A 27,685-nucleotide genomic window follows, 5' to 3' on the forward strand; every position below is an offset into this window, starting at 1 on the left:
AAAATGAGAATCAAGATCAAGATGAACTTTGTGTCACAAGGAGGGGAATTTGTCTTTGGGACTTAACCCATGCTGCAGCGATACAATGAAATGAACGTGATTCAGTAAACGTACTATACTATAAATTACTTTATTCAAATAAGTGACAGCCCTAGCTAACCAAAGGTTGAGAGCTCACTAGCCAAATCTAGCACTAGCTAACAAGTATGTGTAGGACATGAATAAGGTCATTGTCGTAATAATGAATACATGTATAATAACATTTTATGATGTGTGGTATAAGTAATGCATCAGTAACTAATGGCGTTTTTCCATTACATGGTACCTGCTCGACTCGCCTCGGGTCCTGAAGAAACCCGACATTATTAAATAGTTAAGCCAGCAGTGGATTTTTTTGCTGCCTCCAGCTTCTTTAGAAACTAAATGTGTCTTCTGGCGAAACAGCCACATGCTGAGAATCAGAAACACACACCTTCCACGTTCTGTGTGTGCGTCGCGTTAGGTCACGGCAGTTTCCTGTGGCGGCGCAATGACGATCAGCCACACTTGCCTCACGCACGAGGCGGTACTAAATCTGCGATGGGACAAGGAGGACGGGGCACCGCGGTCGAGCAGAGCTGGTACTAGCGGTTGGTAAGCGCCATTAGATGGAGAAAGGCTAAAACTGTCAAAGAGAAATGAGCGGGAAAAAGCCAACTGGCTAACTATGCTAACGGTTCCTTTTGTGTACATCTTAGCTTTAGAGTACAGCTAACTGGCTAAACTACACTACCAGATGTTCATCATATTAGGGTTACTAAATTATTACTTTCCACCATTTAACAAGATTTTTACAGAAGAACGTCAAAATCAGCCTGCTAATTTTCTGACAACATGCTAGCTAGAAGTAAACATTTTGAAGGGAATCAAAGCGGGAAAACCAGCACGACTACAAACCCTTCAGGTGGTTTCTTGTTTAGCGATGCTGCTCTCGGTAAATCTGTTCAACCACCAACTGCGACGTGATTAATTTAGACTGAAACCAACAAACCACTGACATTTTGGGTCTTCGCTACTACCTTTTCACCGAGTGTCAAAGTGAACGTATGGGGGGAATTTAGTTGCATCTAATTCTACTGCTGACTATTTCTGCTCTCTGGGTTCTTCTATTCTACATTACTTTATTTGTTGGGGTGACTCTGATGTTGTTTGGAATTTAAAAATAAAAGTGGCTAGCTGTATATAGCTTAGAATCCCGGCATGTCATGACTTGAAGTAAAAACTCAACGTCTGCCAAATAGCTGACATTTTTTTGTTGAATTTGTAGGCTTTTGCTTAAACATGCAGTTGGAAAATCTCAGAATTTTCAGAAAAGTGACAGGTTGTGACAATTTCATAACTTTATATTATAGTTTAATGTCAACTGCAGTGAAATGTAGAAAGCGGCCTTTACAGATGTGTTTGATAATGAGAAATGCATTTCGATTGAATCATAGCAGCTTCTTTATGCTCTTTATGCTCTCATGACTTTTAGAAAATGACTACTTCGCTTTTTGTATTGACAAAAATGATAAAATCAGCATCATTATTTAAAGTTTCATGACTTCTTCTTTAATCTCAATAAATGAATCCTTCGCACCTGGAAATTATTTTTAATGTCTGTAATGAGGTGATTCAACCCCTTTTAAAAGGATTTGTTTACAACATTAAATGTACGTATGTATGTGTGATTAAAATATTTTATTGCAGTAATATTAGTACAAGGTAGGGGGGTATGTTAGTAAACGCAGGGCTGGTATGTCAAAATAGTAATTAAGTAATTGTTAATAATTAAACAATTTAGTGTTATAAGCCACAGGAACCTTATTAAGATAGTTTCAGAGTTCTTGTTACACATTAACAAGCCTGTTTGTGCTTGAAGACACTCTCCGCCTGGTTGGCTGATCTGACTCGAAAAACCAGAAAACTCGCGTCTGGTTTCAACAATTTATAAATTAATTTAAATTTTATGAAATTCTATATTGTGACTTTTTAAGACTTCTTTTGACATAATATACTAAGACTTTATGATTGGGTGTCTGTGTCAGTTTGCCGGTGTAATAACAAACGATAGAACAAACATGTAAATGACTAACTTCGGGATTAGAACGGAGCTGCTGACTCAACTGATACAAGATACAGCAAGATAAGGTGCCGTGGATCAGGGGTCTCCAACACCAAGGACCCCTTAACTGAAAGAGACATGTAGCAGGGATCCTCTACTACATATATTGTATAAAATGAAGTTGCATATTAAACTGGGCCTACAATAATTTGTAGGGCAGCCTAAAGCCGTTACACCTACCTTTTTTTGCATAGAATATTAAGCTATTAAAATAGCCTAATAGTTGCTGGCATGATTTTATAAATCATGTTTTAATGTTAAAACATACATCTGTGGATGGCCTTAGGGACTACCTGGACAATAGGCCAGTTAGTAGTGGGGATTTAAATATGGTGGATTTATGTTAAGACTTAAACATTTTTTTTTAAATCTTTAAAAAATTAACAATTGGGAGGCCCCCTCGGATTGACCCCGTTGAAGATCCCTGCTGTAGATGATGGAGATCTGATGTTGAGGGTTCAGTCCTTTTAAAGGAGCAGTGAATGTCCAACACGTCAAATACTTTTTTCGACATACTATACTAGAACTTTTTAACATACTATACTATGACTTTTTTTGACATATTATACTAAGACTTTTTTCGACATATTATACTATGACTTTTTTCGACATACTATACTATGACTTTTTTCGACATACTATACTAGAACTTTAACAACTTTTTTGACATACTATACTGACTTTTTTCGACATATTATACTATGACTTTTTTCGACATACTATAACTTTTTAACAACTTTTTTGACATACTATACTGACTTTTTTCGACATATTATACTATGACTTTTTTCGACATATACTATGACTTTTTTTGTCATACTATACTATAAATTTTTAACAACTTTTTCGACATACTATGACTTTTTTCGACATACCATTACTTTTTTTATGACATTTTGGACATACTATACTAGGACTTTTTTATGACTTTTTCGACATATTATACTATGACTTTTTCTGACTTTTGTTGACATAATATACTATGACTTTTAATGACTTTTTGACATACTATACTACGAATTTTTTATAACTTTTATTGACATGCTATACTATGAATGTTTTACAACTTTTTTCGACATACTATTCTATGACTTTTTTTTTATTTAATTTTTATTTTTGGGCATTTCTGCCTTTATTGGATAGGAAAGCTGAGATATGAAAGGGGAGAGGGGGGGAAGACATGCAGGAAAACCATCACAGTTTGGACTCAAACCCTGGACCTTCTGCGTTGAGGAATGAACCTCTGCATGTGTGTTTATTCCAGTCTATCAACTGAGCTAACCGGTCACATACGTTTAATGACTTTGGTCGACAGACTACTATGACTTTTTATGACTCTTTGACATACTATGACTTATTACTTTTTTCGACATACTATACTATGACTTCTTATAACTTTGTACCGTGGTATGTCACAGTGGTAATGAAATAAATGGTAATCCTAAGATTATTGTTGTAAAAAGCCAGAGGAACCTTATTAAGACTTATTAAGTTCATGGTACACATTAAACGTACAATATGTAACTTTCTGCCACCTTCGCTGCCGGTTAGAATGCATCAGTTCACGGACGAGTTGACCCATTCAAGTTTATTCACGTTACGTTTATTCATGTTATTGTAATAAAATAGCTGCAGTTTCCCCAACATAATTACGTTTTTCTTGATAAGATTTTTATTTGTAGCTGACCAGTTAGCTAGTGAGCCAGCAAGCTAACAGTAGCCAGCATCTAAAACACAAAATATTTCACATATCAATGTCACCTTTTGGATGGTTTCAACACCGGGGCGGACGGGGTTTGTTGAAACGCTAGCTAGCTACTAAACGAGGCTGAGAGACGGGTGTGGGTGGGGATTGTCGGGGAAATCTCCACGATAGCGAGCTAGGACGGTCGATGCCTGTTCACACCAGGCACTGGAGTTAAGTTCTGGCCGGGGGGGTTGCTGTAATGAAAGTAGCTGGCTGATAGCTGACTGGGGGCTAACGGTAACTAGCTAGCTATATGTCCCGGGGTCAGCTGTCATCCCGACTGAGTCTCTCTGCGCTGGGGGAGTGAGGCAAACAGACCGGGGTGTGCTAGCTGGCTAAATTAGCATTAGATTAATCGTCTATCTATACAGCTAATGTTAACGTTACTAGTGAAGTTATTCGTGGGTTAGCTCAGTCCTGTTAGCTGTGGTCGAAACAGTCATACTAAAAATAACTATTAGCGTGTTGAACGATGTCGTAACCTCATAATGTTACCAACAAAGGTTTAGCATCAACGTTAGCACATTGTAGTAACGTTAAGCTGGTATTGATATTGAACTTACAAAATAGATAAGGTCTCTGTTGTATTACGGTGATAAAAAGTGGGATGTAATTAATCACAAAATGATGCTGTATGGCAAAAAAAGCAGTATTACGGTTACAAGTATTTTTTTTTCTGTGACATTGTATGATTTACAATTACTCCTGAACGTATCATCTTGGTGCCAGTGTTCTGACGGAAGTTAGAGTAACTGGAGGGTGAAAGGTTATATGACGCCACTGACGGGCGACTAAAGGAAACGTGCCGTGTCTGAAAATAAAATAACAGATTTCTCTGGGTTTGGTGGAAACATTTGGTATAGTGTAAGAACACAACTCACAAAAATATATAACATAGGTATGGTCGTTTTTAGACATTTTAAAGCAGAAATGTTACATATTGTACCTTTAACAAGCTGGTTTGTGTTTGAAGAAACTCTCCGCCTGGTTGGCTGATCCCACTCGTCAGCAGATGATGTAGTGACGACATTTCACATCTGGTTCCATCCAACATTAACTTCTGGATTTATTAAATTACATTTCACGATTTTATAAATTAACTTCTTGTGTACATCATTTACATTCACAGTATTTTACAATATAGATTTTTCAGATGTGACTGGCCCTTTAAATTAGCCCTTTGTGTGAGTGTGTGTATATATATATATATATATATATATATATATATATATATGTATGACAGTGAACAATATCATCAGCATGACTTTCTACTTTGCAGTGAGTTTCTGCTGAATGTTTGTGTATCTCAGCAGCTCCTCAGCTGAAACGGACGGCTTGAAGTTGTCCAACGCTGAAGAGAAATCCTCAACGGAGACCAGGACAGGAGAGTCCTCCGAGTCCAGACCTGACAGACAGACAGGCAGGCACACAGACAGACAGACAGTTAATGTTACACTGTTTTCGACATACTATACTACGACTTTTTAAAAACATTTTTCAACATAATATAATATGACTTTTTCGACATACTATTACTTTATCGACATACTATATTATGACTTTTTTCGACATATTTTCATATGACTTCATATGATTTTTTCGACATACTATATTATGACTTTGTAGACATACTATACTATGACTTTTTTCGACATTTTAGACACTTTTTTCTACATACTATTACTTTTTTTGACATATTTTACTATGACTGATTTTTTTCAACATATTTTACTACGACTTTTTATGATTTTTTTCAATATACTATACTATGACTTTAAAAAACAATTGTAGTTGATGGTTGGAAATTAATGTTGATTGGCGCCAAATTTGATGCACATTATACGAGCATTAAAATAGTGTGAATCAATAGATTACTGGGGGGGAGACAATGGGATGCTTCCTGAATATCAGGGGGTGCTCTTCACCAAACGTGCAGGTGTATGGTAAAGGAGAGACCTGATACGTGTCTTTCTACCTTTCAGGACAGACAGTTCAGTGATTCAAGAGTTAAACTTCCTGTTGTGTTTTCTCACCGCCGTCGATGAGAGAGACCTTCCTCTTGATGGCGGCCGTCATGGCGTCTGAACACAGAGCGTACAGGTCGGCGCCGGTCATGTGATCGGGGCAGCGCTCCAGCACCTGCTGCAGGTCCACCGCAGAGTCCACCTGGAACCTGAACGCAACATTTACATCTATCAGCAGGATTTCTGCAGGTTTCACAAAGCCTAATTCAAGACCTTTTTTAAGACCATTTTGAATGAAATTTAAACAAAGAAAATCTGTTTTCTGTCTGTGGTACAATCCAAAAAAAAGAGATTTGCGGCAATAACACGGAAGCTGATTGGCTGCAATATAATGTAAGTTGCATTCAAAAAGCAACAAAAACCGGAAAAAAAAGGTGAAAAAACGTCTGAAAAAGTGACAAAAAAGGCATACATTGGTCGTCGTAACACGGTGAATAACTGAATATTTGGAAGAGCAAAAGAAAAAACTACAACACCAGCTAATAAATAAACAGCATGTCAAAGGCAGCGTTAAACAGACGCTGTCAACCGGAGATTGGGTAACGTTTGCGGTACAAACCGGAGTGTGTGTTTTAATTTGGAGCAGGATGTGGGGATGGAGCGCGCCGATAACACCAAAGCTGATTGGCTGCAATTTAAGTAGCATGTTGGTCTCACTCGTAGTGGTTACAATGAAGTTAATTAATAATTAATATAATCAAAATATTCCATTAATAAAAGACATTTGCATGCATAAAAAAGGCAAATTGTTGCAGAATTATTCACCAGAATGTAGGAAATGATGCTCAAACTTTCCTGGGGGGGAGAGAGAACACCCTGGGGTTTGAGATAGGTGGAGATCTCAACCCCCCCAATGTTGACCCAAAAGTTTCACCCTTTATACAGTGAATTATAAAAATAAAATAATATAAAAATAAGCATTTCAATGAGCATCAAACATAGCGTTGCATGGACGTAGGGAAATGAAGACCGGTTTCAAATGATTTCAGACCTAGAACCCAATACTTCAGCGAATTTAAGACTTTTTAAGGCCTAATATATTGATTTTGAAATTGTAGACTTTTTAGCAGGCTGCGGAAACCCTGATTCTGATCCCAGCTGGACAAGCACTCATCATTCTCAGCTGCTCTGGTTCAGGATCTTTGGCCCAGAGGAGCCACGGGTTGTGTGCATCAATACTTTTCATTGTCTTTGTGCATGCAGAGAGATCTTTGCACTTTAATTCTACAACAAATAAAGATTTTGATCAAAAGTTTGTATTTTTTTATAATGAGTTTTTAGGCTGGTATTTCCATGTCTTCTAATAAGTGTACGTTCTGACCGGCACACATAATGTCTGGATGTCAGAGTAGGATTGAGATTTAGTTTCTTACTTCCTGAGGATGGCCTGCAGAACCTGCAGCTGGGACTCCCGGTCCTCGTTGATCCCGACGTACACCAGCTTATCGAACCTGAGAAGACACAAAGAGACCCAGAGATGGTTCAGAGACCCAGAGATGGTTCAGAGACCCAGAGATGGTTCAGAGACACGTCTGCTTATAGTCTGACTTTCACCATAAAATCTGATAAAATATTCAGTTCAATTCTATTTTATTGATGATGTCGAATCCTATCCTATCCCCTATAAGGAGTTATCTCAGGAGACTTTACAGATGGAGTAGGTCTAGACCACGCTCTATAATTTACAGAGACACAACTACTCCAAAATATGATCGATAATGTGTCTGGGTTCAGAGGGACTCTCGTGTGATTCATAACCCGAATCCTTAATTCTGAGGTTTATAGAAACAACAACACCATATTTAGGATTACATTTACACTATGAAGTTTTAATTCAAAAACAAATATCTTTCAGTGTGTCTCTGTGTGTGTGTGTGTGTGTGTGTGTGTGTGTGTGTATATGTGTGTCTATATGTATATGTGTGTGTGAGCCTGTGTGTGTGTGTGCATGTGTGTGTGCATGTGTGTGTGTGTGCGTGCGTGTATATGAGTGTCTCTGTGTGTGTGTGTGTGTGTGTCCTCTGACCTGCCAGGCCTCAGCAGTGATTGGTCCAGCAGGTCCGGCCGGTTGGTGGCTCCGATCACAAACACCGCGGCAGCCGAGTGCAGAGCATCGAGCTCGGCCAGCAGCTGGGACACCACTCTGGAAGGACACGTTCAAAAATCTAAAAACTTTATTGATCCTGCCGTCACAGAACACTGTCCCAATGAAAGACCAGAGAAACAGACATTTAATCTAGTGTTAGAGTAAACTTGAAGGGCTCTCAGACCCAGCGGTAAGCCCCCCCTCACCTGTCCATCACCCCCCCAGAGTCTCCACTACGCCCCCTGCTGGGAGCCAGAGAGTCCAGCTCATCGAAGAAGACCACACACGGGGCTGCTGAGCGCGCTCTGCGGAACACTACACACACACACACACACACACACACACACACACACACACACACACACACACACACACACACACACACACACACACACACACACACACACACACACACACACACACACACACACACACACACACACACACACACACACACACACACACACACACACACACACACACACACACACACACACACACACACACACACACACACACACACACACACACAGAGACAGAGACACACAGACCAGCAAGTTATATTGTTATCAAGTCCGACCAGAAGTACAAAGAGTTGTTGCTACGGAGATGATACAGTGTCTCTTCTCATTGGTTAGAAGTGGCAGCATGGAGACCAAGTTTACACTGGTCTGGTTTCTAGTCTGTGGTCTGACCTGAGCTGGAGAGAGTTCAGAGAATGACACTGACCTTCTCGGATGTTCTCCTCGCTCTGACCCACGTACATGTTGATGAGCTCCGGACCTTTGACACTGAAACACACACACACACACACACTTTAACCATTTATTTATGTCCACATAAAGAAAAATAGTACAGGGACACAAATATTACAGATGCAGTACAATACAAGACACAACTCATGGACCAGTGGCAAGCAGCAGATTTTCACAATATCACTTACAAGCACAAAACTCACTTCTTGAGGGTATAGGTAACACAATACTCAGTTCTTAAGGATATAAGTAGCACAAAACCCACTTCTCAAGGGTATAAGTAGCATAATACTCAGGTCTCAAGGGTATAAGTAGCACAAAACTCACTTCTTAAGGGTATAAGTAGCACAATACTCAGGTCTTAAGGGTATAAGTAGCACAAAACTCACTTCTTAAGGGTATAAGTAGCACAATACTCAGGTCTTAAGGGTATAAGTAGCACAAAACTCACTTCTTAAGGGTATAAGTAGCACAATACTCAGGTCTTAAGAGTAGCAGCATCTCCGCCATATGTGGCGGCTGCCAATAATAGCAGATATGGCGCAGTACTTTGCAAGTTGTTTCGTCCTCTTTTTGGCCATCCCAAGTTGTTGCAGCCCTCTGATTGGCTATCCCAAGTTGTTGCAGCCCTCTTACTACCAGCCTGTGTGTGTTTCCTAGGCTACCAGATATGAAGACTAGTAGTGTGCACCTATAGCCCAGCTCTGAGATGGTGTTTAGGAGTGGTTGGTATTTAACTACCTTGGTGTAGAAAGACTCCTCCATGCTGGAATCAAAGCTGCAGCCTACCTCCAAAATATGCACCTCCCTGGACTCCTCGTTGATAATAACTACAGCTGGTGTGTTGGTGACCAGGTGTAAGAGAGTGCTAGGATTACTACTGCTAGGATTACTACTGCAGTGAGAGAACATGGATGGTTTTACCTGAGAATGTTTGTACATTCTTACTGAGAGAGGGACACACACACACACACACTTAAAGTCACGTCACACGTTGGGATTTAAAACCCTTGGTTTTGAAAAAGGGCGTCCCCGTTTCCCACGGTGCGTGCGGACCGCGAAGGCGTCCATACCTGAGGAAGGTCATGGAGCACTCGGTGGCCACAGCTTTGGCCAGCAGCGTCTTCCCGGTGCCCGGCGGCCCGTACAGCAGCACCCCGGTGCGGTTCAGACCCAGGGACAGCAGCTCGGGCCGCTGCAGAGGAAGCTGCACTGTGTCCAGGATCTCTTTCTTCACCTGCTGCAGACCACCAACATCCTCCCAGCGCACTGACGGGATCTGGACACACACACACACACACACACACACACACACACACACACACACACACACACACACACACACACACACACACACACACACACACACACACACACACACACACACACAAATATATCATTATACACATCATGAAAAACATTTTTTCTGTTAGTTGAGACTCTTCTCCTTTCTTTTGTCTCCTTCATATTGTATTAGCTGCATGGACTGATTTAATGCCATTGCCACTATCTATGCTTGTCTGTTTGCGTGCCACTTTTTTGTATGTTTTAACCCTTTTTGTTTAGGCCTTCTGTTATTATAGATGTAAAGTAACTAATTTTAATATGTTAATCATTGTATTTTAGAATGCCTATTGTCAGCTAGCCGAGGACTACAGCTGGAAATTAGCCATTGAGGCTAAAGCTGCTCCTTTTACTGTATGGTTCATTAACGGAGACTGTCTACGACATTAGAAACTAATAAACTAAACTAGTTTGAGAAAATATCAGCAGAAAACTGCTCTTAAAATGTAACTGTCACTTTATTTAGTGCTGCCTTTTATATTCAATGTTCAATTTGTTTAATATAAGAACATTTGTTGTATTTTAGCAGAATACTAAAAGCAGCACAACTGACACACACACACACACACACACACACACACACTTTCATATCTGTTCATTTATCTAAGTTCTATCGTTATCAAGACATTCAACAACACTATTGCATATTTTCATATGGTGCAGCCCTTTCATACAACATGTTTTGGTTTTTTGGGTCACTAGAGGGCAGAGGAAGTCAGGGCTCGTTGTGCTGAGTCACCTTTGGGGCGCCGATGGCGGCCGACTGGGCGTCCTGCAGAGTCTCTAGGGCCGAGAGGAAGTCCTGGTTCAGGACGGTCACACCACTGGAGCACAGATCCTCCTCCCGCCAGCCGACACTGCGCGCACACAGAGACACACACACACACACACACACGCAGACACACACATTACAGCTTGTTTCTTGTTTAATACTGGACCAGTTTTAGAGATTGTTGTGTCCATCAGACACAGAAACATGGAGACTGTAAATGGATTGTGTTTGTAAAAGCAGTGTTTGCTCTGTAGTGAAGAAGCTGTCAGTGAAAGACACCCTGCAGAAGAGAGGAGACACACTGGAGAAGAGAGGAGACACACTGGAGAAGAGAGGAGACACACTGGAGAAGAGAGGAGACACACTGGAGAAGAGAGGAGACACACTGGAGAAGAGAGGAGACACACTGGAGAAGAGAGGAGACACAGTGGAGAAGAGAGGAGACACACTGGAGAAGAGAGGAGACACACTGGAGAAGAGAGGAGACACACTGGAGAAGAGAGGAGACAGTGGAGAAGAGAGGAGCACAGTGGAGAAGAGAGGAGACACAGTGGAGAAGAGAGGAGCACAATGGAGAAGAGAGGAGACACAGTGGAGAAGAGAGGAGACACACTGGAGAAGAGAGGAGACACAGTGGAGAAGAGAGGAGACACAGTGGAGAAGAGAGGAGACACAGTGGAGAAGAGAGGAGCACAGTGGAGAAGAGAGGAGACACACTGGAGAAGAGAGGAGACAGTGGAGAAGAGAGGAGCACAGTGGAGAAGAGAGGAGACACAGTGGAGAAGAGAGGAGCACAGTGGAGAAGAGAGGAGACACAGTGGAGAAGAGAGGAGACACAGTGGAGAAGAGAGGAGACACACTGGAGAAGAGAGGAGACACACTGGAGAAGAGAGGAGACACACTGGAGAAGAGAGGAGACACACTGGAGAAGAGAGGAGACAGTGGAGAAGAGAGGAGACAGTGGAGAAGAGAGGGAGACACTGGAGAAGAGAGGAGACACACTGGAGAAGAGAGGAGACACACTGGAGAAGAGAGGAGACACACTGGAGAAGAGAGGAGACACAGTGGAGAAGAGAGGAGACACAGTGGAGAAGAGAGGAGACACAGTGGAGAAGAGAGGAGCACAGTGGAGAAGAGAGGAGACACACTGGAGAAGAGAGGAGACACACTGGAGAAGAGAGGAGACAGTGGAGAAGAGAGGAGCACAGTGGAGAAGAGAGGAGACACAGTGGAGAAGAGAGGAGCACAGTGGAGAAGAGAGGAGACACAGTGGAGAAGAGAGGAGACAGTGGAGAAGAGAGGAGACACACTGGAGAAGAGAGGAGACAGTGGAGAAGAGAGGAGCACAGTGGAGAAGAGAGGAGCACAGTGGAGAAGAGAGGAGACACACTGGAGAAGAGAGGAGACACACTGGAGAAGAGAGGAGACAGTGGAGAAGAGAGGAGCACAGTGGAAGAGAGGAGACACAGTGGAGAAGAGAGGAGCACAGTGGAGAAGAGAGGAGACACAGTGGAGAAGAGAGGAGACAGTGGAGAAGAGAGGAGACACACTGGAGAAGAGAGGAGACAGTGGAGAAGAGAGGAGCACAGTGGAGAAGAGAGGAGCACAGTGGAGAAGAGAGGAGACACAGTGGAGAAGAGAGGAGCACAGTGGAGAAGAGAGGAGACACAGTGGAGAAGAGAGGAGACACACTGGAGAAGAGAGGAGACACAGTGGAGAAGAGAGGAGCACAGTGGAGAAGAGAGGAGCACAGTGGAGAAGCTAAGGTATTTGATCTCTACGTATCTCTATCTGTAGTCTCACCAGGTGCCAACCAGCCTCCTGCGGGCAGCTCGGCCCGCCTCCACCAGCAGAGCTCTCAGATCGCCCAACACAAAGCCCTGGGGGGGACACAACACTCCCACCAATGGATTACCACTAGTTATACACCATTTCTTTTCAAATTCAAGAAACCTCATTTATATGACAATATCTACATTTATTTGTGTTTTGTCAAAGTTTAGTTCAGTTATTTTGGAAATAAAAACCCCAAAATTCAATCAAGTAGTGAACTGATCCTTCGTTTAACTTGCAACGAGTTTGTTGTAGGGAACCATCCATGTCATCCATCCATGTCCCGAGGATTAAGGCCACTGCACACTTAAAGGGATACGCCACCGTTTGATGAAATAGTTCTTATCACGGTCTACCCTGGCTGTAGATAGGTGGGCCAACGCATTTTTTGTCTCAGTGCAAGTAATTAGGTTGTTTTTTTTTGTCTTTTGTTGGCTCACTTTTACTCACAACATGCTAACTGGCAACATAGGATTCCATTCACTATGCTAAGCTAACTAGTGGTGGCACTGCTGGTGTTGCACTGGACTAGAACGATGCATGCACAAATAATGTGTTGACCCACCTACCTACAGCTAGAGGAGACCGTGATAACAACTATTTCAACAAACGGTGGCGTATCCATTTAAACTTCCCAAAATGTTGGTGTGTCTGCTGGTGTGCTAACCTGACTCCACCAGATGGATTGCTTCGCATTTGCTCGGCATATCCATCTGGGAACTTTCCGTTGGAGAACTTTTGGGAAGGGGCGGAAATACTGGTTAGCTGATTGTATGAACCATCTGTCTATCACCTATGTTGGTGATAGACGGGCCAAATTAACCAATCAGATCCACGAAGCGTATGAAAATACAACCACAAGCCCGCCCCTGCTGCTGCAGGCAAAGCATAGCTCGTAAACTCAGCATGCTAGCAACATGTCGGTAAAGGAGATTTGCCGTTTGTGTAACGAGAATTTAGGAATAAAAGACACCATTTCAGGTTCCCGGACCATATTCCAAAAGAAGGATCCAAGAGAAAAAAAGCATTAGCGAGCGGCTACCGCTGTCTGAAAATCCTGGTTAGCTGATTGGATAAACCATCGGTCTATCACCACCTAACCCACCTCAAAACCAACGCTGATTGGCCGGTCGTTTGGCTAACGGCTCCAAATTTTCTATGCCTCAAGATGCCAGACTGATCTGCGAGTGAAAAACTGGAGCTCGCCAGATCAGGACGGACTCACGAGGCTACTGGTGTGCCTGATCGCCATGAACCTGGGCGTTTTACTTTGAAATGGGTTTTATTTTGGAAAGTATCGGGCTGCCTATCTGTGTCTGGTTACCTCGACACATTCGCTCGCTCAAGAAATAGAGGAGAGGCCGAAACGATTGCAGCCGGACAGATTGGATAACATGGGCGGCGAAATGAAAACGGCACCGCTTCACGGCTATTCGTTTGTGGCGTGATGTACCGCGGTGAGTCTGGCGAGCCTCTCCAGGTCCACGTCTCTCCCCAGGGGAAGGTCTCGGCTCAGGCTGAGCAGCACGGAGCACCGCTGCTCCTCGGTGGGACTCTCCAGCGCCACCTGGTGGACAAAGGCCGCCGCGACCCCCGCAGACAGCTCCCGGGGCCTGCAGACCGTCGCCACCACCACCACACTGGAAACACAAAGAAAGTGCCGCGTCACGTTTTCCTCTAACTCGCCCCGCCGGTGATATTAGAGACAAACGGACAGGGGGCGGAGCTTCTGGGTCTCCAGCCCCGAATGGTTTCCTCCAAAGCCCTGAATCTTACAGGGGTTTTAAATAATTTCAACTTTGTGTCATTTTTCCTCAGTCGCTCTGACTGGACCGGCAGATCAACACAGCAACCCTACCTATGGTATGGGACTTATAGAACCAGAAATATCAGACAGTGTCTACCTATGGTATGGGACTTATAGAACCAGAAATATCAGACAGTTTCTACCTATGGTATGGGACTTATAGAACCAGAAATATCAGACAGTTTCTACCTATGGTATGGGACTTATAGAACCAGAAATATCAGACAGTTTCTACCTATGCTGCTATGGCCAATACTGATATTACAATTTTTTATGATAACCAAATAAATAACTATTTTCCAAAACGCATTTTTTTTTTTACTTTTGTGATTTATTTTCCAAAATGACTGATATTGGGCACCTTTACCTGTGTGCAAAATATGACTGTCATCAGATTTTCAGAAGAAAAAATTATTATTTATATAATTATACAGTACAGGCCAAAATTTTGGACACACTTTCTCATTCAATGCGTTCTCTTTTTATTTTCATGACTATTTACATTGTAGATTCTCACTGAAGGCATCAAAACTATGAATGAACACATATGGAATTATGTACTTAACAAAAAAGTGTGAAATAACTGAAAACATGTCTTATATTTTAGATTCTTCAAAGTAGCCACCCTTTGCTTTTTTTGATAACTCTGCAAACCCTTGGTGTTCTCTAAATGAGCTTCATGAGGTAGTCACCTGAAATGGTTTTACCTTCACAGGTGTGCTTTGTCAGGGTTAATTAGTGGAATTATTTCCCTTATTAATAAAAAAGCAAAGGGTGTTTTCAGTTATTTCACACTTTTTTGTTAAGTACATAATTCCATATGTGTTCATTCATAGTTTTGATGCCTTCAGTGAGAATCTACAATGTAAATAGTCATGAAAATAAAGAAACACATTGAATGAGAAGGTGGGTCCAAACTTTTGGCCTGTACTGTATATAATTTGACATCGAACCGATACCGATGTGTTAAAGAAAATGACCATATCGGCCGATATATCGTGCGCCACTAGGACGGACATCGCATTAGGGTGGTAGCGGTCGAGTTGAGTTAAAACCATGCGTGTTACAGCAGTGTTAGTGGTAGAGGCGGTCAGTGACCTGCTGGGGGCGCTGTGGAGCAGCTGGCAGAGCGCCGCCTGGACCCGGCCGTCCTCGTCGCCATGGCCGCCGCCACGCCGCAGCAGCAGCTGCAGGTTCCTGAGCAGCAGGACGCAGGGCTGCTGGGCCACGGCCCGCTGGAACACAGCACTCAGCTTCACCTCGGAGGCTGCAGGGGTGTCTGCACACACACTCACACTGTCCACCTGCTCTCACACACACACACACACACACACACACACAGATACAGAGACACACACACACACACACACACACACACATACAGAGACACACACACAGACACACACACACACACACACACACATACAGATACAGACACACACACACACACACACACATATACAGAGAGACACACAGACACACACACACACACACACACACACACACACACATACAGAGAGACACACAGATACACAGACAGACAGACAGACAGACAGACAGACAGACAGACACACACACACACACACACACACACAGAGACACACACAGATACACACACACACACACACACACACACACACACACACACACACACACACACACACACACACACACAGATACAGATACAGAGACACACACACACACACACACACACACACACACACACACACACAGATACAGACACACACACACACACACACACACACACACACACACACAGACACGTTTAACATGAACACCTGACTGGTCTGCTTGTTAGTGTATTGTTGTGTCTGCAGTAGTTCCAGAGAGGAAGCAGCAGCAGCGGTGGTGGTGGTGGTGGTCCTACCTTGAGCAGGTGGAGGTTGAGTCTGCGGCTCGCCGCGCTGACCGCCGTCACTTTACCGCTTCCTGCCGGGCCGTGGAGCAGGACGGTGCAGCCGCACAGGCCGTTGCTACGGCAACCACACAGAACACTGACATCACGGACCACACGTCCCAGCATGCTTCTCTCTATCACACTTCCTGTATACATATATATCCGTAGATACCACAATGCTGTTCATTGGAGCGATAGGTCGATGCCGCCCCCCGTATTGTTCCGGACAAGGAGTCAGAGGGCCCTATTTCAACGATCTGAGCGCACGGAGTGTGTTTAGGGAGGGTCCAAATCCACTTTTGCTAGTTTAACGGTGGGAAAAAAGGGTCCGTGTGCCGGGCGCCTGGTCCTAAAGGGTTGTTCTTAGTGTCTTCATTAATCAGAGGTGTGTTTAGGGCATAACATGCAATCAACCAATCAGAGATCATCTCCCATTCATCAACCAATCAGAGATCATCTCCCATTCCCTTTAAAAGCCAGGCGCATTTGGACCTTGGAGCATTGCTGTTATGATGGAGGATTTACACCCTAATATATTTATTTGTAATATTCTGCGTGTGTGTGTGTGTGTGTGTGTAACAAGCATAGTGTGCGCGCGCTGTGCAGAGAGCACGCCCAGAATGCACCTGAACACACCTCCCTGTAAGACCAGCACGCCTAGAATGCACCTGAACACACCTCCCTGTAAGACCAGCACGCCCACAATGTACCTGAACACACCTCCCTGTAAGACCAGCACGCCCAGAATGTACCTGAACACACCTCCCTGTAAGACCAGCACGCCTAGAATGCACCTGAACACACCTCCCTGTAAGACCAGCACGCCCAGAATGTACCTGAACACACCTCCCTGTAAGACCAGCACGCCCAGAATGTACCTGAACACACCTCCCTGTAAGACCAGCACGCCCAGAATGCACCTGAACACACCTCCCTGTAAGACCAGCACGCCCAGAATGCACCTGAACACACCTCCCTGTAAGACCAGCACGCCTAGAATGCACCTGAACACACCTCCCTGTAAGACCAGCACGCCCAGAATGTACCTGAACACACCTCCCTGTAAGACCAGCACGCCCAGAATGTACCTGAACACACCTCCCTGTAAGACCAGCACGCCCAGAATGTACCTGAACACACCTCCCTGTAAGACCAGCACGCCCAGAATGTACCTGAACACACCTCCCTGTAGGGCCACAGATGGGCGCAGGTGCATTTGTTATTTAACTGGGGTATTTAACTCAACTGGGTAGGTCTTAAACTAGCAAAGGCACTTGGGTCGGGCTGTGCGCTGCGCCGGGTGAAGGATAGGACCCAAAGTCTGTCTTCTTCTATGACTCTATGGTCACAGCGGGTCAGGTCTAGCTATCTAGTCCCAGGATGCCGGGGCAGAGACGCATCTCACAGGCCGTATTTATTTATGACCTATTGATTGCTTCTGGCAGCAGACGGGGGGAGTTACCTGTGCTGCAGGTGAGGCAGGACGATGCTGCAGAGCTGCTCCACGGTCCGGACCGGGCCCGGAGGAGACAGAGCGCTCCACAGAGACACGCCGTCCTCAGAGAGGCAGCAGGGGACGGGGCTGCTAACGGTGGACGCCGTCTGGGGGACACATACCAAAACATGATGTTAGTTAAAGCTACAGCAGCGATCACCGGGCTGGGTGAAGCCATAGACCGTGTAATATGAATGGACGGAGCACGTGCGACGTCACCCATTGGTTGGTGGAGATCCGCTGCGAGTCGTCGAGTTGTGGATGTGAGGATTTTAGACGAGAGGGAGGAGCCATAGACTGTTGGGAGCTATCTGACTGTGACCTTAGCTGAGAGTTGCCAACGCTGCTTACACTCCACGTTACGTTACACCCTTTCACTGGCAATCTGGATGCAACTTCTGCTGAAAGCTAGCCTACATAATTCCTAGGGGTGGGGGAAAAAATCGATACAGCATAGTATTGCGATATTTTTCGTGGCAATACTGTATCGATACACAGACGCCAAGTATCGATCTTTTATGATATATGCGTTGGTCAGTTTGTCTGCTCGACAATCACAATTTGCACCAATAAAACTGAAGTGTGATGAACAAACAGAGAAATGTATATTTTTAGATACAACAGATGTTGACAAAATTGTCCTTTCGGGACATCATTTGAAAGTGGGAAAAATCTGAAGTTGGAAAAAAGGTAATACATTGCAATATATCGCAGAATATTGCAATATCTTTAAAATCGCAATAATATCGTATCGTGACACAAGTATCGGGATGATATCGTATCGTGAGGCCTCTGGTGATTCCCACCCCTAATAATTCCAGGTAAGGTCTAGCTTCGCTAGGTTTTAAGTATATCTTTGTCCCATAGTTATATTACATACTGTACAACGGACTGTCAATCACATCATAGCCACGACCCAAAACACCCCCTGCTCTATCTTCGATTTTAAAATCAACGAGACCATAATTAAAAAAATTGAACATCATTCTGTGTTGCAGAAGACTTGAAACTAGCGATTGAGACCATAAACTCATTATGTAAATGTTTACTGAGGTAATAAATCAAGTGAGAAGTGGGTCACTTCACACACACACGTCACCATGTAGAGTGAGGTGTGCAGTCGGTCGGCCAGGTGAGCCTGCTCCTCCTGTTCCTCTTCTCTCTCTGCAGACGAACACACCTTCTGCACTCTGAAGAACAGCACTGGACACCTGGGGGGGGTAAAGGTCACACACACACACACACAGTTAAAGTCGCCCTCCAAACAAGCTTTGCACGCGTAGCCCGATGGGTACTTTGGAGTAGTTGAGGGTACATTTGGCAACATGAGATTTGTCAGTTACAATATTGTTGTCCAGTAAAATACACACTGATGGGGCACACACGATAATATGCACACAGATATACACACACACAGTAACATGATACAGTTTCTATAGCAGAGTTAAAGGGGTTAATGTGTGTGTACCTGTGTATGCCCTCCGAGTTGTTCTCCAGCAGGTCTGGATGGTTAGCAGCTGGAACCGACAGGACGTCTCCCTGGGCAACCAGTCTGCAGACAGAGAGGACCACTAGTTAGACTGGGAGCCAGCCAGCCAGCCAGCCAGCCCACACCCCCCCACACACACACACACACACAAACTCTGAGGAGCCTGAATAACCAGCGGGCGGTAAAAGCAGCGTGGCATCATCAGACTGACCTGGGCGTGCTGAAGTGCTCAGACAGCAGGTTGTCGTAGCAACCGAGGCTGTTGTACAGCGGCGACGCCACCAGCTGGACGTGGAGCTCGCTGGCGTACGGCGGAGACGCCGAGCGGCAGAAACTGGCCGAGCGATGCGCGCCGGCCGGCGCCGGCAGAGGAGACGCTCGCCACCTCTGGGACAAAACAGGACACAACTCGTTAGTGTTCACTCGCTGTAGAAACTCAGACAGACAGACAGGCAGGCAGGCAGGCAGGCAGGCAGACAGACAGGCAGACAGACAGACAGGCAGAGAGGCAGGCAGGAAAGACAGACAGGCAGGCAGGCAGGCAGGCAGACAGACAGACAGGCAGGCAGGCAGGCAGGCAGGCAGGCAGGCACTCGGGTTTTAACATGGAAATATCGGTCAGAATTATTGTCTTCGAGGGTGGCTTAAAGGGATAGTTAGAGTTATTATTTAAGTGATATTTTATCGCTTAGTTTGTTGGTTAGTTGTAAACAACACACGCACAGGCAGAGAGATAGACAGACAGACACACACACACACACACACACACACACAGATACACACATGCGCACACACAGACAGAGTCACACAGTCACACACACACACACACACACACACAGTCACACACAGACAAACAGTCACACACACAATGTCAGCATGTGTGTGACATTTTAATGTGGAAAAATCTGCAAGAATTATTGTCCCTTGAAGGTGGGTTAACGGAATAGTTCTGATAATTATTTAAGCGATATTTTATCGTTTAGTTTGTTGGTTAGTTTTGTTGAATGACACAGATATTTCCCAGTAACTGAACACTTGCTGCATTAATTTGCCGGTCCAGTCAGAGCGAGTGAGGGGGAAATGACACAAAGTTGAAGTTATTTTAAAAAGCCTAAAATATTCGGGGCTGGAGCCCAACTTCAAAATATAGGAACTGGCCCTTTAAGACTTGGTATCAGGCTGTGCTTCCACTGCCAACATAATGAGCCCTATTTTAACAGAAGAGTAAGAAAAGAGCGAGTCAATAAGTGCATAAAGTAACATTCAGGGTCCTATTTTAATAGGTGTGTTTAGGGCGTGTCCAAATCCACTTTTGCTAGTTTGACGGCGGTAAAAAAGGCTCCGTGTGGCGGGCGCCTGGTTCTAAAGGTTGTACTTAGTGTCTTCATTAATCAGAGGGGTGTTTAGGGCGTAACATGCAATCAACCAATCAGAGATCATCTCCCATTCCCTTTAAAAGCCAGGCGCGTTTGGACCTTGGAGCATTGCTGTTATGATGGAGGATTTGCTGAGCAGGAAAGACAGACTCTCAGGAGAAGAAACTGGATGGTGGTGGTGATGGAGCAGTGGATATGACACGTGCCTTTGGTGTGGGAGATCTGGGTTCAATTCCCACTGTGATACATCAACCTATGTGTCCCTTAGCAAGGCACTTAACCCCTAGTTGCTCCAGAAGCGTGCGACCTCCGACATATATAGCACATATAGCAATAGTTAAGTTGATTAGGATAAAAGGGTCAGCTAAATGTAATGCAATGATCAGCTCGTGCGTGAAGTGAAAGCCTTTGGCAATGGCTTGAATGTAACGGACATTCATTAATATCTTTATATAAACACTTTTACTTATTACTTAGAATTCCTCATGGGGGCGACAGAAACTACGCTTACAGCTTTAACCAATGTAGAGCCCGGCTAGCTAGTAAGCTAGGGGGGCTAACTGTTCAGCGGGGCAGAGAGAGACAGAGAAGTCTTCATATTAAATATCACGGTAAATATTACTTTATTAAGGTTAGTTAAGCGGCTCGTACCTTGATCCTGAGTGTGCAGCCGTTGACGGGCATCACATCTCCGTCGGTCATGTTGAACCACAGAGCGGGCGATACGAAGCCCACTTCGTCCTGGTCCTGCAGGTCTGGACTCTGGCTGAAGTCCACCATGCACACCGAGGCCAGCCGCTGTCTGCAGGCGCCCCCCCGAGCCTCACTCTGGAGCCGGAAAACATTCATCCGTTCATCCGTTAATGTCAGAACCAACGGTGAAAAATGTGGATCGGCGTTTTCCCCAAAAGCCCAAGATGGCGTCCTCAAATGGGACATTCTAAAAACGCTTAACGCGGCGTAAGGTCGGAAAACAACGATAAATAGTCACCAAATTTCTCATGGACATATCTCGTCTTGAACACTTAAGCCTGTCAAAAAAACCTAAACCGAAATCCAACGATTCTAGAAGTTATCTCACGTTAACGTTTGCTTCTTCATTGGCGCCTATGGCGAGGAAAAGGCTTAACGTGGTTTAATGTACCTAAACAATGATCAGTGATCACCAACTTTCTCTCTCATATTGCTCCTCATAACCACTGAAAACCATAATGGCGACTCGTTCAGAATCCGATCTCATATTGGACTAAAATAGTTCACCGAAACGTGTTTCTGAAAACACGTGAAGAGAGAAATAAGCCGTGACGCAGTTGCTGAATCTGTCATCATTTCAGATCAACAAAGGTCAGTTTAGAAGATTTTGATCACATTTTGAGAGACTGTTCGTCATGCTCATCCCACTTGTTATTTCTGGGTTAGCGTTCCACCAATCCGATTGGTCATTGAGTCCGACTGCCCGCCCTCCAACCCAGCAAGTCAAAATCGGCCAAAACGAAACTGACGACAGCATGGAACACACCGAACAGACTTGAGTCTCCGGCCTCGCCAGGCTGTCCGATTATCGGCTCGGTGTGTCAGCGCTACGGGTGGGGGAAAAAATCGATACAGCATAGTATCGCGATATTTTTCGTGGCAATACTGTATCGATACACAGACGCCAAGTATCGATCTTTTATGATATATGTGTTGGTCAGTTTGTCTGCTCGACAATCACATTTTGCAGGAATACAATTGAAGTGAGATGAACAAACAGAGAAATGTATATTTTTAGATACAACAGATGTTGACAAAATTGTCCTTTCGGGACATCATTTGAAATTGGGGAAAAATCTGATGTTGGAAAAAAGGTAATACATTGCAATTTATCGCAGAATATTGCAATATGTTTAAAATCGCAATAATATCGTATCGTGACATAAGTATCGGGATGATATCGTATCGTGAGGCCTCTGGTGATTCCCACCCCTAGTCAGCGCCATAACCCAAAGTCAAATTATTATGGCTGTTATCTGACATTAAGCGTCACCACATTTATCTCGGTGTGTCTCTATTTCACTCATCTTAAATTATTGTCTTTCTTAAGCAGAAACGCTTAATGTCAGCTAACGTCCATTATAACTGGACTTTGGGTTAGATTTTTTGACAGTTTTCAGTGGTTATTAGGAGCAACATGAGAGAGAAATTTGGTGATCACCGATCATTGTTTAGATACATTAAACCACGTTAAGCTTTTTCTAGGGCTGCTCCCTCTTAGTGGATTAGTGGACTAGTCAGTGGTTTTGGTCTTAGTCAACTTACACCTCTTTAGTCCATTAGTCATGTTTGATGCTGTTTTCATGCTGAATGACTTATTTCCAAGAAACGTACGAGCACATCTCTGGTAAACACAAGAATTAAATCCAGCACAGCCCTAACTTTTTCACATTAAGCGTTTTAGAATGTCCCTCAAATGTCTTGTTTTGAAAGGCGACAAAAACATCATCTTGGGCTTTACATTTTAGAGACCAACCAACTAACACATTCATCCAGAACCTCACCCACACATTCATCCAGAACCTCACCCACATCCAGAACCTCACCCACCCATTCATCCAGAACCTCACCCACACATTCATCCAGAACCTCACCCACCCATTCATCCAGAACCTCACCCACACATTCATCCAGAACCTCACCCACACATTCATCCAGAACCTCACCCACCCATTCATCCAGAACCTCACCCACCCATTCATCCATTCATCCAGAACCTCACCCACCCATTCATCCAGAACCTCACCCACACATTCATCCAGAACCTCACCCACCCATTCATCCAGAACCTCACCCACCCATTCATCCAGAACCTCACCCACACATTCATCCAGAACCTCACCCACCCATTCATCCAGAACCTCACCCACCCATTCATCCAGAACCTCACCCACCCATTCATCCAGAACCTCACCCACACATTCATCCAGAACCTCACCCACCCATTCATCCAGAACCTCACCCACACATTCATCCAGAACATCACCCACACATTCACCCACCCATTCATCCAGAACCTCACCCTAACCCATTCATCCAGAACCTCACCCACACATTCATCCACGCTGATGATAATCTTTAGTAGCCGTACCTCCGGTCTGGAGGCTGCCCCGAGCTGCGACACTTTGACCCACTCGTGGTTGAACAGGCCGAGCCGGAGCAGCAGCCGTTTGCTCACGAACACGCAGCTGTCGAGGTCCACGCTGCCGCCGCCGCCGCCGCGGTGCCCGGCGACCCCGAGCCAGCGCCGCGCGTCCACCACGCGGATGTCCACGCGGCCCTCCAGAGCCTGCAGGACGCCCGAGAACCCCGAGTCCAGGAGCCGCCGGTTGTCCAGCAGAGAGCGCCCGCTGCCCAGGCCGTCGGCGTAGTGAGCGAAGTCCGACACGCACAGCGGCGGGAGGGCGGCGTCCACGCCCAGTCTGAGCGGCGCCGGCTGGGGGGGGGCGGCGCTGCCACCGGCCCCGTTTGCCGGGTCCCAGCAGTCGGTCAGAAGCAGAGCGGTGTCGGCCGTGATCCGGCCCTGAGTTACAGGGCTGCAGTCCAACACCAGCAGCTCCACCTGGACCACAGGACACACCACATTTCATTTTCATTTTTTATTTATTAAACAGGAAAAGATTAGAGACAATCGGGCCGACTCAGTGTAAAACTGATTTTCAGCAGGTTCCTGCTCTGCAGAACTTAAACACCTCATACTAGAGCTGGGCGATTTGTTTCCCTAAAAAAAAATTGATTTACGATTCAAGTCGATTTTCCCCCTCTTCCATTTAAATCAAAATAACTGCGAACTGTAAATATATTTTTAAAATATATATTTATTGTATTAATTATATTTAATTAAAGTGCATCAACATAAACAAAATTGCAAAGGCAAACCCTTTCTCTAAGTGAAAAGTCACTGTGCAGTGTGCAACAAAGATTGTTAAACATCCAAATTATTTATACTGTATTTGGATTGGAAATATGAATCGATTTGACCTACCAACTCGATTTTTAAATCAAATCGATTTTTTCCCCAAGGTCACCACATACACAACAAAACTCCTAGACAGAAACAGTAACAAACACACAGACCAGGAGACTGAGCAGCAGGGCAAAGCCATAAAGCTGACTTAATGGTTGCAGGTAAACCTCTCCATTAAATAGCGAGCAAATGTTAATTTAAATGATCTTATTGACGTTAAAGTTCTGATGTGCTGCGGAATGTCATTCCAGACTTTAGTGAGCACATAGAAAAAAGATCTCCGTCCATAACAGTTTCTAAAAGCCGGTAAAGGCAAAAGTCCATTTGTAGCAGATCTCGTCATGTGCTTGGACCTTGAACTGGGTTTTGGAACCAACGTAGACAGAGCAGAGCTGCAGTGTGACCATTTAAAATTTGATAATACAGTTTTATCCCAAGGCTTGATTTATAAATTATTATCAACATCAACAGGCTGCCACATGACTCAGCGGCTTCTTTTTTTTTTTTTTTTTATTAAAAGCGCCCATATCATGCTCATTTTCAGGTTCATAATTGTATTTTGAGGTTGTACCAGAACAGGTTTACATGGTTTAATTATCAAAAAACACCATATTTTTGTTGTACTGCACATTGCTGGAGCTCCTCTTTTCACCCTGTGTTCAGGTCTCTGTTTTAGCTACAGAGTGAGACCTCTTTTCATCTTCTTCTTCTGTACTATCTTTGATTGCACTCGCACATGCTCAGTAGCTCAGATGTAGATCATGTCAGCTAGCTAACACTAGAGACAGTAAAAGAAAGGCTGTTTCTCCAACTTCAGTCAGTTCCAAGGCAGGATCAGCTGGGAGACTTCTTCTAAACCAGGGAGCACATGGAAGTAGTTCTTTTGGAGATTATGGTGAACTAGTGTGTGTTGTAGCAGCGCTTTGCTATTGAGAACAAGCTAGCATGCTAGCGCTATGAGCTAACGGTTGTGGTTAGCCAGCTCGTTTCGGCTAGTGACGTCACACAACGTCAGAATTTTGACCAGCTCACCAGGAGACTGAAGGCAGGACACATTCAGAAACCAGATCTCACTCAGAACACCATGGATGGATGAAGTTTGTATGAGTGTGCAAGCACCAGAGACACAAAATAACACCCCAAATCCCAGAAAAGGGGATTTTTTTCATAATATGGACACTTTAAGATTATTGGGGCTAGGGCTGGGCGATATGGAGAAAATCCACTATCATGATATTTCTGACCAAATACTTCGATATCGATACTGTAGGGTTGACTATTTGTGCTTTCACAAAATATTTACACAATGAGATTTTTGATAAATAATCATCAGTAATGTGGATATAATGACTAAGTGGGTAAATGTGAATCATAGTTTACTGTTAACAATAGTTACAACTGTCTGGTGAGTTCAGAAAATGACATCACTTAACTGTAATGCAGCCTTTAAAACCAGGAAAAGACACTTATGTCATATCACGATATTAAGATATCCAAAATCTAAGACAATATCTAGCCTCATATCAGGATATATCAATATAATATCGATATATTGCCCAGCTCTAATTGGGGCATTTCAGGCCTTTATTTTTAGGGGAAAGTGACAGGCAGCAAAGAGCATAAAATACACGTTTGCACTTGCCAATAAGTGACTGCAGCCCCCACCTTGGCACTGAAAAGTTATTTCTGCCCCCCCAACATAAATTAATTAATTCATTAGGCTTTTATCTGACAGATTACAACCCACCTGGAGCTTCTGACCTGTAGAAATGACTTTTTTAAAAAGGGCCAATATCCATCCAGTGACACAGTTTACCAAAGTAAGTTGTGGACATCAACACTCTCTCACGGATGGCAATCACCAAACTCTCATATTGGTATGGTTCAATATAATTTATTGGACCCATTTCCACTTTTTCTACACCTCTCCTTTTAAGAAATGTGCAGAAACTTCTCTGCTCGACATGTTTGTGTTAAAATGTTTAATAAACCTCCGTTTTTGTCAAATATCAGCTAATCGTTCTGGTGTTCACTGAGAAAAAGATACAAATCTTAATTTTCAAACGAGGTGTATTCATTGACGCTGTGTACTGTACTGTACTGTACGTTGCTGCTGTGGCACTAAAATGTACCAATTTGACATCCGGGGTCTTACCTGTCCCGGGTCTTCTCCCAGCAGCGGCTGTCGGGGCAGCAGCAGCGGGTCTCCCCGCCGGGCCAGCAGCCACTGTCCCGGGCCGCAGAGCTCCAGCAGCCCGCTGGTGAACCGCTCCGCTCCGGCCCAGCGGAGGCTCTGCCTGCTGCGGGCTCCCAGCACCACTCGGTCCAGCGGGACCGGCTCCAGAGCCCGGACGGTCCCGGTGCAGCCGAGCCTCTGGAGCCCGTGGTGCCGCAGGAAGAACCGGCTGGCAAACAGCCGCACCGCGCCCCCGGGCGGCGCTCCCGCAGTCTCCGCCTTGGCGCTCGGACCCCCGGTCTCCTCCGCAGTAGTCGGGTGAACGCGCAGCAGAATGCCCGGGCTCGTGGTTCCCTGAGGCGGCTGCGGGGTGAAGAGCACGGTCGGTGGGTCTGTGTCATTGTGGAAAACTATATCTGAGTGAGATTTTAATATTAAAACATCCAGAGGACTCAGGCGCGAGGGAAAACTTTCCAAACAACACAACTCCGCCTGCACCTGCGCCATCTTGGACCTGCGTCTTCTTCTCTTCTCCTTCTTCTTCCGGCGCCGCATCATCACCGCCATCTGGTGGACGACCGGAGGAACTACACCAACATTATATGGAAAATAGAACCGAATAATAATAGTCAAATAAATAAAAGGTCGTGTTGTCGTTGGTCACTGACTACTTCCTCTCATCGGTTTGTCACCAGGGCAGTTAATAAAAACTGAAATAAA

General features: G+C 44.6%; 1 protein-coding gene across 2 annotated transcripts; it reads right to left on the reverse strand.

Annotated features, from left to right (window-relative positions):
- Window positions 1-4,931: 4,931 nt before the first annotated feature.
- pex6 (peroxisomal biogenesis factor 6) lies at window positions 4,932-27,559 on the reverse strand. Of its 2 annotated transcripts, XM_028564968.1 has the most exons (20): window positions 27,464-27,559; window positions 26,945-27,328; window positions 23,914-24,384; window positions 21,441-21,617; window positions 19,625-19,800; window positions 19,393-19,476; window positions 19,024-19,135; window positions 17,892-18,031; window positions 16,400-16,505; window positions 15,610-15,815; window positions 14,158-14,344; window positions 12,675-12,751; window positions 10,839-10,956; window positions 9,829-10,034; window positions 8,730-8,791; window positions 8,207-8,315; window positions 7,941-8,057; window positions 7,288-7,365; window positions 5,924-6,063; window positions 4,932-5,295 (listed from the first exon to the last, which is right to left on the reverse strand). In XM_028564968.1, exons 1-20 carry the CDS (start codon window positions 27,530-27,532, stop codon window positions 5,159-5,161), a joined length of 3,156 nt encoding a protein of 1,051 aa, XP_028420769.1. In that variant the 5' UTR covers window positions 27,533-27,559; the 3' UTR covers window positions 4,932-5,158. The 2 variants fall into 2 exon arrangements, with proteins under 2 accessions (XP_028420769.1, XP_028420763.1); XM_028564962.1 differs by having other exon boundaries at window positions 26,945-27,547.
- Window positions 27,560-27,685: the final 126 nt, after the last annotated feature.

Source organism: Perca flavescens, chromosome 2, assembly GCF_004354835.1.
Source record: "Perca flavescens isolate YP-PL-M2 chromosome 2, PFLA_1.0, whole genome shotgun sequence".
NCBI classification, from domain to species: domain Eukaryota; kingdom Metazoa; phylum Chordata; class Actinopteri; order Perciformes; family Percidae; genus Perca; species Perca flavescens.

Bases quoted from the DNA above. Each gene is read 5' to 3' on its own strand.
- pex6 (XM_028564962.1), bottom strand. From the start codon at position 27,532: ATGGCGGTGATGATGCGGCGCCGGAAGAAGAAGGAGAAGAGAAGAAGA. The intron at 18,032-19,023 runs GTGACGTGTGTG...TGTGTCCCCCAG, and splicing joins TGCACACCTCACTCTACATG to ACGGCGTCCACCGTTAGCAG. The intron at 14,345-15,609 runs GTCACTGACCGC...TTGTGTTTCCAG, and splicing joins CTCCACAGCGCCCCCAGCAG to TGTGGTGGTGGTGGCGACGG.